Source organism: Phaethon lepturus, unplaced genomic scaffold (assembly GCF_000687285.1).
Source record: "Phaethon lepturus isolate BGI_N335 unplaced genomic scaffold, ASM68728v1 scaffold41283, whole genome shotgun sequence".
Classification (NCBI taxonomy): domain Eukaryota; kingdom Metazoa; phylum Chordata; class Aves; order Phaethontiformes; family Phaethontidae; genus Phaethon; species Phaethon lepturus.
In genome coordinates, this window is record NW_010527879.1 from 1 (window position 1) to 11,593 (window position 11,593).

The following is an 11,593-nucleotide window of genomic DNA, read 5'->3' on the forward strand; positions in this document are numbered from 1 at the left end:
CATCTGCAAACTTACTGAGGGACCACTTGATTAACTCATCCAGATGATCTATAAAGGTATTGAACAAGACCAGCCCCAGAACCGAGTCCTGGGGAACACCACTTGTGACCGGCTGCCAGCCGGATTTAACGCCGTTCACCACAACAAGATGTATGTATGTATGTATGTATATACGTACATACTTGGGAATGAGGGTAACTGCCAGGGGACAAGACCTGTGCTTGTATTGCAAATAAGTTTCAAGATAAGAAAAGCAGTACTAATTTTCAGATGTTTACTTCTGAGACAGTTGAAACGTGATGCTCGTTATCTTCTCCTTAATGCTGTGGTTCAGGGAATAAAACAACGTATTTACTGTCATACTCCTCTTGGCTTGAATGGTGGAATATAACACTAGTTGTGTTTTAGGCACTTGAGTTAGGTAGGTGTCATGGTTGACTGCTGTGTGCAGAACTGATGGAACTGGTGTAGAGATCGCTTACTCGACTGGTGTAGAGATACTTGTAAAATGCAGCAATATGCTCAATTTGCAGATGTATATTTACTGTGTTTAAACATTAATTGAGAAGTACCAGGCTAAATCTCATTTGCTTGCATGTTTGGTTTTTGTCTAACTGTAGTGCCTCATTTATGGCTATTTATAAGTGATTTTTTCAATTCCTTTCTCTAGAGTCCATAAGTGTATTGAATGATGCTCTGAGTCAGATAGAGTCTCAAGGGAATGTTTCTATGAATTCAACAAGCTCTGGATCAGTGGCCTCCTCATCTGTTGACACGGTAAGTATCTTTCTGTCTACCAGATGCACTCAAAGTTAGGTGAAGACCTTGAGCAGAGAGACTTGTGTTGCTGATCAGCTTCTACTGTGGCTTACTGCCTGCAAAAAGAAAGGTGGGTTTTAAACTGTGAAGTGAGGAAGCAGAGTAAGAAACATCTCCTGGTTCCACTGTTTATTTTTCTTATTGATGATGGAAAAACTTAAGTCTAAGTAGACTGAATAATGCAGAATGCAAGTACTTGTAAGTTCTGTAAACCTCTTTAGCAAGGATATTGTTAAGAAAAGGCGCCGGGGATGGGTCTTATCGGGCAATGTGGTTTTGCTCTGTCTCCTTCTCAATAGATAGATAACTTTTCCTTGTTTCAATCTTATTACAGTGTTAATTATTTCATTTGTGGTTTGTTTTAGAAAAATTCTTGTACATTGCTGGGAGCAGAGCTGTATGAAGTTATACTACTTTTGAAGTAAATTGCTTGCAGCAAGCTATAATACATTGTATTAGGGTTACTTGTACTGCAACAAATACGTTAATGTTTTATGGTATGTTTATTACTCATGCTTTATGTTTACATGTGACTACAAGGAAAATGCTCAACCATGAATTTTGTTTGATGTGAGAGTTATAGAAAGAAAACAAGTGCAATATTAACTATTATGAAGTTTTATTTTATACTGACTTTTAATTTCCAGGCAAGCATTGTTGGTCGGGAATTGGCTACCAACGTGTATAAATATACTCACTTAGAGCCTATTCTATATGCGCTTGGTGTGGGGATGTCAACTAAGGATCCAGATCACCTAAAATTTCTCTTTGAAGGAAGTGAAGAGTTCTGCTGTTTACCTAGCTTTGGAGTAATTCCTGCTCAGACTTCAATGTTTCATGGTGTTCCTTCTCTTCCAGGACTAAATATTGATCTCGCAAAGGTATGGACGAGTTAAGTATCTAATTTTGTTTGTGCTTTATATAACTATAAGGTGACTTTAATTAGTATGTTTGTAATATTAATAAGTTCCCTTTATTCTAGACAAGGAAAATTCAATGTTTTGTATTCTTACATCCTAAGAAATTATTTACTTACTTCACTTGCATAACCTGTGTCTTCCTAAGATAGTACGAATGATCAAGTTTTGGTTAAATTTTAATTTGCGTTCACTATGCTTTTATTAAACCACAAAAGTTTAAAACTTTCTTTGAAAATATGTTCTGTTGTGGATGAAATTGGATAAACAAAACAAAAAACTTGCAGGTATTTTTCTTTTATTTTTTTATTCTGAACACTTTCTAAAATAACTGTGTATTTCCTTGCAATTGTGGGATGGGGGAAGCAATAGAATACATTGATTGTTGTCACAGCACTGCTTTTCCTTACATAGATGCTGCATGGTGAGCAATACCTGGAACTGTATAAACCATTACCAACTTCAGGTCAGTCCTTTTGTATTGCTGATTTGCTTTTCACTGTGACAACAGTTCCTGTAGTCATGTTATAAATGGAAATAGAGAAGCTCTGTTTCCAGCTGGATTTGTTTTGCATATTGTTTTTACAAGGATTAGGGGAGAAGAGAGGCAACCTTCTGCATTACTGAAGTAATTCTGATCCGGTGTTGCTTTTTTATAGTATACTTAGTAAACTTCTGCCTAATCTTTGATATAATAAGCAAATCTACATGCTGGTGTATTACGTAGTTTGATACTAATTAGCAGAACTTTTAATTCTTTCTGTAAGGTTGTATCACAGAACTTTTGGGATGTTTACCTAAAAATTCTTCAACATTCTTTGTATCTGTGTGCCTATAAGATGACAGGACTTAAATTATATACATAAAGGAGGAATGGACATCTCGATGAGGAGGCTAAAAAACCACTACTTTTCTTCCTGTCAAAATTCTCAAGATACTAATTGCTGCAATAGTAAACTCTTTTCAGAGATGGCTGTGTTTTCCCAGATTACAACACTTGAGAGATTCTTGTTAGTCTCATTCAGGATATGCATGCATGTGTTTGGGTTTTTTTATTAGTAGTTTTTAAAAATTAACTTTTCCACAGTGTAGAAGGAATAAAAAAAAAATCCTGCAAGACACAGATAAATGGCATAATTTCTTGTTGAAACAAAAAGGAAATGCATGAAAGTTTTATTAACTTCAAAGAAGTCTGATAATTAATAATGGATTTCCAGGACTGCATAAAGCTTTCTATTTTACCATTCCATAGGCTGATTATGTAAACATATATGGTTACATATCTCTCTAGAGCAATAACCTCTTTAGAGACAAACTTCATAAACCCACAGGCCCAGGCCCTGAGCTGAGCTTCTCTTCTGTAGAACTGTAGTTGTCTAAGCCCTTTTGAAATTTGTGGACAGTCCTTAAGTGATTTGAGCTATCTTTGAAGTCAGTGATGTGTTTGAGTCTGAAATGTGATTTGTGCTTAGCTGTGAATATATAAACTGTAGCACAATTCTATTAAAAAAACCCAAACAATAAAACTTAAAAAAAAAAAAAAATTCTTCACATCTGTAAACCAAGATTGGCAAAGATTCCCAGACACTTTTATTATAACCATCATGATTGTGATTACTATGATTATTATTACTGTTATTGTTAATAAGGAAGTGTAAAGATTGGTCCGTGGACTTCATTCCTCAAGCAAAACCCTACAACATGTACGTGGTGGTCTTTTCTTACAGGGCAATTAACTTCAGTTTCAACAGTTGCTGATATTCTTGACAAAGGCTCAGGAGCAGTCTTGCTTATAGATGGTAAGAAAGTTTACAATTTTTGGAGGGGATGCAGTAAAATTTGACATGCTCAGTTTTTAACTAGCAGTACCAATAACTGTCACCCTTCCCACAGTAAAGACTGTTAGCTTATTAAGTCACAATGAGAGCTGAGAAATGAGTTTATTACCAATAGCTGTGTAAATGTATAATGTAATTGTTCTTGGGCAATTAACATACTGATATAAGAACAGTCTTTTTGGAAAAAGATTTCAGAGAGGTTTGGTTTTTTTTCCCCGTGTAGGTGGAATAGTGCACTATGCAAATTGAATAAAATTCTTTAATAATATTACTTAGTCCTGTCTGAAGGCAGACATTTTAGATTCTGCCTCCCTTCAGCAACATGTGTGTGCACATGCGTGTGTGTGCGTGTTTTGTGGGGTGGTTTTGCAAAGGTTAGTCATATGTGTATGTTGTGTAGACTCATCTGCAAAGAAGCCATCTTTAAGAGCGTGTCCTGTGTTCTTTTTTTATACCTACATTATTATTTACAAAACAAAATAAAAACCCATTTTATTCCTCTTGTATCCAAGTTAAAGGATCAAAATGTCTCTAGAAGTTGATAAGTTGTCTTTTCAAAATTTTGAAATCACTAGGTGTGGTCATGCCAAGGTCCCTTGGGAAATTAGAGTGCAAGAGTAGGTTAATATACAGTGAATCTCTAAACATTCTTGAGTATTTATTCCTTCAGTGTACAGGTAAAATTGTAAAAAGGTCTTTACTGCCCCTTTGTTCCTCCTAGCTAGTGTTTTTTCTTCCTTCCATACTGGGCTAACATTAAGCCTGTCCGTTTCTCCAACATGCAGAAGTTCTTTTGTTTTTTTGAGTAGAGTCTTAGAGGCTTTTAAATTTCTTCCGGAACTGGAAATGAACATTATTAACAATACTTTAAATTTCAGTCTAATGTGTAAGGGGGTGGAGTAGGCATGAATTGGAAATAGGAAGCTGAATCTCAATTCAGTGTAAGAATTTTAACTCTTCAAGAAGGGACAGATGACCTTAAACTAAAGCTTGTTCTGAAGGTCTTTTCTTACAAGGTACTAGTACTGCTTTTTGTATGAAAAAAACATACACTAGGAAAAAAAAAATAGTGGAAAAAAACATTACACACTAGGGATTCTTAATAGCTTCTAATACATCATATTTTATGGCACAATTATATTTAAATAAATTGCTATGCAGTGCGAGATACTGAAATAAATACTAATTTCAGCACCCTGTTGTCAAATGTTTTTAGCACCTTGAATGTCATCAGCATTTTGTTAGCTCATTTTGTTAGCTCATTTTCTAATTTCAATGCTTTCTTATAGATAAAACTAATGATAATGTTATTTGAAACAGATCATTAGTCTTCACTAGTCAGGAAGTGATTTGCAACAGTGCAACATAACAGTGTGACCATTGTCCCTTCAGTTGTTAAATGAACTTTTTATGTTTGAAGCTTCCCTCTTGTAAAAACACATCCTAGGTATATGAAAAAGGAGATTGAAGACAACGTATGATCTTCCTCTTTTGTTGTCTTTCAGTGCATACCTATTGTGGAAAGGACCTAGTGTGTTACAATCAGTTCTCTTTGTTTTTTGTTGGAGCTGGAGGATTTGGTGGAAAACGAACATCAGAAAAGGCCAAGGTAAATTCACGCATATTCATATTTAAAAAAAACACACATAAATACTTCTGTCAGCACTGCAAGAAAAACTAGGGAGGATAAACTAGCATTTTGAGCAGTGTGGGAGTACAAACTCAAATGGAATTTAAATACTTCTGTTCATTTAAGAGCCTGAGTAAAAAGGGACTGTTCAGGGCCTGGGAAGCCAACAGTTTTGTTTTGAAAATTAGGGAGAAAAGTGAATTGCTAAACATGCAACTGATGAGAAATACCTACATTCAAATATTTGAAGTTACAGATATGGAATATCCTAGTGGAAAACAGAATAGGAGATTCTCTGGAAAATGTTTAGAATATAAATTCTGTGGACTTATAATTAGAAAATGATGACTGAAATTAAAATAAAATTGCAATTAATATAAAATGCATGATGATGTGGACAGAATGCTCCTCAAGAGGATTTGTGTTAGATCTTTTAGCAGAGAGTCTTTTGAAGTTGACAGTGTAACAGGCTGTAATCTGACCCAATTTGACCCAATTAATTCCACAGAAGTGGTAGAATCTGACACATGCTGTACTTTGGGCTGTGCTAAATTCCTTAAAAATCCTACTTCTGTAGGTCAGATGGAAGATGCTGTCAGTTTAACTGTCCAATTTGGCAAGAGTTATTGACTCTGGGTTTTATGAAACCCAAATGTAGGCTTTGCAAACAAAATAAACCTTACATGTTTTGATTTTATGTATTTATTTACTCCCAGTCACACTTCCCATAAAGGAACAGATGAGGAAAGTTACTAATTTCTTGTTAAAAGCTAGCTTGGGAAAGGTTTTATTTTCTCAGTCTACTTTTGACCCCCCAAATTTTTAGAGACCTCTTAGATCAGAACGAGAACAGAGAAGTGGCTTTTATTTGTAAGACTTGGTTTTCTCAAGTAAATTTGGGGAGCTTTACCTCTCTTATACGCAGCTTTAAGATTTTTTTTGGCTCCTCCTGTTTGAGCATGGGCAGCAAGGAGAGTAACAGAGAAGTTGAGATTTTAGATACTTTGTTTAGGGGCCTACTACTGAGCTGTTGGACTGTGCCAACTAGATTTATAATAGAGTCCTGGTTTAAACCCATCTCAGCTCTGCTGTCATCATCACATTTCAATTTTGGCCTCAGTGCTTACATCTCCAATTGGGAATATGTGATCTGTGTGTTGTCAGTTTACCATTACAGTGTTTTCTGCTGCTCCATCTCAGAGATTTTCTTTGCTCCTGTTTAAGGGGGCGGGGTGGCTATTTATATTTAAAAATAAATTGATACCTAGTGATAATTTCATGTGTGTATATACAGAGAGCGTTCATGTTTAGTTTAGTAATTTGTTTTACATGTGTTAAATTTGTGCTAATAGGTATGATCATATGTTAATATTGCAGGATGTTGCTCTAGTAAAAAGACTAGCATAGTAAAAAGCTAAGAAGTACTCAAATGTGTGGTATTAGGTTTGAACTTGCAATTTCTTGAAGAGGTCTCTAGGTGTAGCTCTTTATAAATGTATGTGTTTGCATGAAGGAGGTTTGGAAAGCATAGAGAGGAAAAGAGAGAAGTAGCATTATAGTTTCTCCCTTCCAGTGGAGTGGAACTGCTGCGTTTTGTGAGAGTTAGCAGATGACAATGTCACATGAACACATGGTATGTCCAAATGCATGAGTAGCTATTCAGATACCTGACATGTAACTATTGTCTCCTTCAATAATATGTTTAAGGGTAGTGTCTGGTATGACAGAATGTTATTATTGTGAACTAGAGCCTTGAGGCACTACAGTAATAAACAGTCAGTTGAATAGAGGCTATTTTAAGCTCAGTATTTTTGAAAATTTATAATGAAATGCCTAGATTTTGTAAATCTGTAATACTGTAGGTAATGTTCTTTGTGATTTTTGGATGTAAACTTACCAGTTTATTCAGTTAAATCTATATCAATTGCATAGAAGCTTTCTCATATGTAACTTTACAGCTCAAATCTTGAAATGCCTGCTGCTTCAAAGAGAAATGGGAAAAGCCTTTCTGTAGTATACAATATTCACCAAATGTTATTGCAGGCAGTGTATAAAGGTCCTTGATGGAACCTTTAATTCTTCTCTAATCAGATTTTATAATAGTGCATGTAAAAAAATAGTGGTTCAAAGGAAATATTGCTAATCTATAGTGGTGGCATCAGTGAGTCTAGTTTTGTGCCTTGGCAATTTTTAGTTAAACATTGCTCTTCAGGCAACGGCAACTTCTTCACTCTATTTAATGAAGTATGAGAGTACTATATAAATGATTTTACATTTTAAAATATGAAGAATACCTGTTTCAGGCAGCAGTCCTTCTTGTGACAGAAGAAAACAAAATGTAGTCTAGTTAAGACAGCGCAGTGATAGCAATTTTAACATAGGCCTCTGCATGCAAGAGGCCAGTTTCGAACGGTAAGTTTTCCTACTTTGTCTTTGCAAACCTCCCCAGTTAAAAAGACTTTCATGTCCCTCTCTTCCAAAAAAAATCACACGCTGATCAGACATATTTTATAATGTGTCTTTTTGTCATTTCACACATTTATTGTATCTGCAAACTAAGGAGAACAAATTTCCAAGTTCAGGTCTATGATGAGCAGCACATTGTCTAAGTCATGTCTCTCCTCTTGAGTTGGGGTTTTCTTTGGCAGAGGAGTTTCCTTAACTTTTCATACGTTGGCTAGTTTTAACATCTTAATGGCATGGTAGGTCAGGTTGCGTTTCTTAAACCAACTGGAAACAGATTGGCAAGCCATTGTTGTTTTGAAAGCATGTTAGTTAGTGTCCTTGTTATCAGCCCGATTTAATATAGGTCCGTTGTGGTTCTGTGAAGTGACAAAAGCAGGAATAATGTTATCAAGTCTTCCACCCAAGAGGTGGCTTTGCTCTACTGTTAAACAGGAAAGACCCTTTGCTGCTGTTAGATGTGAAACTAAACAGCACGCAGTTTCCTTTGAGTTCTCTTTTCTTTGGTAAAGAGCTTACACAAACTAAGGTTAAGTAGAATTACTACAGATGAGAGTCAAGTGGCTTCCTTTGATTTTAGAGCTTACACCACTTTCTTTTTGATTGGGCTTTTTTTTTGGTGGTTCTGAAAACCCAGGAAGGAGAGGGGAAAAAAAGACTTCAGCTACTTTAATAGTTTGGAATTAGTTATGGTGTTCTTTGTGTTTATCATGACCTATGATGTTCTCTGTCAGTCTGTTGGTAAAGTTTATGTCTTCAAAACTGAACAACAAAGCTATAGATTACACAAGGAACAGCATTTTTACAATATTGTAGGGCTTAATATGCAGGATGTAATTGCAAAACCAAAAGAAAACAGTGCAAAATAAAAAAAGCTCTCAAAGGCCAAGAGTGATGTAGTCCATGAGTGAGGCAGTAAATAATTTTGTACTCTATTGTGCTTTTAAAAATATTTTAAAAACCTCTTTTTTGTTTCTGTGTTCCAAAACACTGGTATTCTGTGAGACAACTATTTTTTTCTGAGTGAATAGTTCTTGCTTGAGATTTTTTGGATAGTTTGGAAGAAATACAGTCACACTGATCAGCTATAACATGTAACTGTTAGCCAGATTTGATGCCACGGGATCGCTGTGTTTGTAAATCTAACCTTGGTAAGAGACTTTTTCTGGCCTAAATATCTTTTTGTCTGTAAATATAGAAAGGGTAGGAGGTATCTTAACAGGTTTGTAAATGCTGTTTATTTTTACACATACCAGACATACTCTGGCATGGGTGTGGATAAAAGTTTTTTGCAGTGAAATGTTAATACTACTGCTTTTGCTTTAGGTAACAGTGAATCCACCCAAGAGACCCCCTGATGCTGTCATTTCTGATGTCACAACAGCTGATCAGGTAAAGTTTTGTATACTCCAGGTGCGGAAATGTTTGTTTTGTTTGGAGAAAGGAGTCTTACGATGTTCACTAGCAAGTAATAGTTCAAATCTTCTGATATACCCCGGTATTTTTTTATATAGATATATTTATGTGAGTATATGTATATATATGTGTATATATATATATATAACATGAATTTTTGCTAGGTTAAGTTATGACAGTGTTCATTGTACTATCTAAAACATTATTTTCATAAGGCTGATGCAATTTTCTAATTGTTCATTATAAAATTCTACATAGAAGGAGAAAATGAACATTTGTATTCTTTTGTAGTTTAAAAAAAAAAGAGGTTTAAAATCTATGAAATTTGCAACAAATGGTGCAAGCAAAGAGATCATGACCCCCAAAAAAGAGCTTAAAGTTAAGTTTTGAAAGAGTTTAATTTATGTTGTAGTAGTGGTAGTAGTAGTCAGGTAAACCTGAAATACTGACAGATGTCTGTACGGGTATGCTTCCATCTGTCCACAGATCCCACTGGTTCACAGGCATTTATTTTCCATAGGCAAAAACCTGAGTAAATGAATATATCATCATCTGAACGTAAACATACGCAGGTGTCAGACAAATGAGACAGTATTAAGGCACTGAGCAGTATTTTCAAAAGCAACTTAGTCATAGCAGGAGGCTGTAACTTTTGGACACGCAACTAAAATTTTGAGCATCAGCTGAACTGTGGTAACTGTGATATCTGCTTAGCTTCTGATACAGCATTAAGTCTCATCCAGCTTATTCATGTGCTTAAAGTCCAAGTTAGCCCTACCCACTTAAGCCAAGAAAGAGAGCTTAGATCAGCATTTCTGTTTCTATTACTGATGTACCTGCTACATCCTACAGTTCACAGTCTAGGAGGTACAGATGTCTAATTCTTCTGAATAGGCTTCATAGAAGGTTGGCAAGGTGAGCAAGGAGCAGGGAATGGTGAGAGAGTACTTTGTTCCTGGGACATGGTTAAATGTAGTGGAAGGTACTCTCTAGTAGCTGGCACTTTTATTACATAAGATACAGCAACTCTAATGGCTCAGTAGTTAGAAGTATTTACTTTGAATGTTGGAACCCTAGTTCAGATTCTCTTCTGCGTGCTTATATTGGAATTAGTTGCAGGTCCATCAATTTTCAGATTATGTTTATGATCCCGTTTTTCATATGGTAATCATAGTGTTTAAGCCTTAAACTCTTACCTCTGGAATTGTTACTCTGTAAAAACTGCTAAGTTCATGAGATAAAAGAAGATGATAGTGACCCTGTAATGCAGAAGTTGGGAAACTTTGCTACTGCAAAACTGATTTTTTGAAGTAAAGGAAGTGGCACAGAGTACCCACCACACTTGTTTTGTTTTAAGATCTACTCTAATAGGTAGATATATAAAGAGAATTCCTCTCCAATTAGATCTAGCAGGAGCCACAGCCGTCGGACTTTGAGAGTCACAAAGAGGCTTATCTGCCAAATTATTCAGTAGTATTTGTGCTTAAGTGATGGATGCCTCTGTACAGGAGGGGGATGTGTAGAACTTGGGAACTTTATAGGCAGGGATGCAGACTTTCATGTGAAGGACAGCTTGGGGAAATGTTATCAAGATTTTACATTTATGTGTCTGTGGAATGACACATAACTGCCTAAAATCCTTTTTGAAAATGGAAGCTGGCACACAAATTGCATTGAAGTTTCTAAATTTTTTTTTCTTGGTGTTTAAATGAAAAAGGTGTTGGCAGAAATGGCTGTTGCCATTCAGCTATTGAGTTAGTACAGAGCATGAGACAGACTGGAAGAGTCAGTTTGCAGATGGCATTTGTGTTAACTTGACCTGTATTAATTTCCAATGAAAGTTCTGACATTCATTACTCAGTATTTGTGTTAGCACAATTACATGGCTAAACTGCTTTTCATAATTAGCATTTTCCCCCCTTAACTTTTCATAGCGTGATCACATAGTAAAAGTCCTAATAAGTAGACCATCATGCATATTTTAAAAATATTTGCAGGGATGACTCCTATCTTTCACTGAAGTCAATGACTGTGGTTATCTTGAAAGTTATATTCAATTCTAACTGAACTACATGGAGTTAAGTTTTTTCCAAGAGGAAGAATGTTTTTAGATGTTTTTAGACAGAAAGAAGCACTGCTTAGTGAAAGGGCTACTGGGAACAGAGGGCTAATGACCATTTTTGCCCTTCACCAAGTGTTCAGCAGAACAGAGTGTACAGCCACCTACAGTTCCTTGAAAAATGATTGTGCTATGTCAGAGACTATTGACAGAACAAACTAATCCTTTTGGTTAGTGGTATCAAAGATTAATAGCAGGTAGTACAATAAATGTTTATCCCTTTCAAATCTGTACCTATTTGTGAGAAGTTCTTTAAACACCAACCAGTGCTTATGAATGAGTTGCCGTACCATGGTGTAAGCTGCTTAAGGATGAAAAATGGTTAAGAAAAATTTAGAAGAAGTATCTGACCTTCTAAAAGGCTTTAAGGCTTAAAATTTGCATCCTGCTG

General features: G+C 35.7%; 1 protein-coding gene across 1 annotated transcript in view; it reads left to right on the forward strand.

The window, feature by feature from the left end:
• Window positions 1-670: 670 nt before the first annotated feature.
• Window positions 671-11,593, forward strand: part of HSD17B4 (hydroxysteroid (17-beta) dehydrogenase 4) — a gene marked incomplete at both ends in the record, with an annotated part of 29,060 nt that continues 18,137 nt past the window's right edge. Inside the window, 6 exons of the mRNA XM_010283500.1 lie at window positions 671-777; window positions 1,467-1,700; window positions 2,151-2,202; window positions 3,464-3,535; window positions 5,080-5,183; window positions 8,994-9,059. Coding sequence (XP_010281802.1) covers window positions 671-777; window positions 1,467-1,700; window positions 2,151-2,202; window positions 3,464-3,535; window positions 5,080-5,183; window positions 8,994-9,059 — 635 coding nt within the window. The remainder of the gene's footprint in view (window positions 778-1,466; window positions 1,701-2,150; window positions 2,203-3,463; window positions 3,536-5,079; window positions 5,184-8,993; window positions 9,060-11,593) is intronic.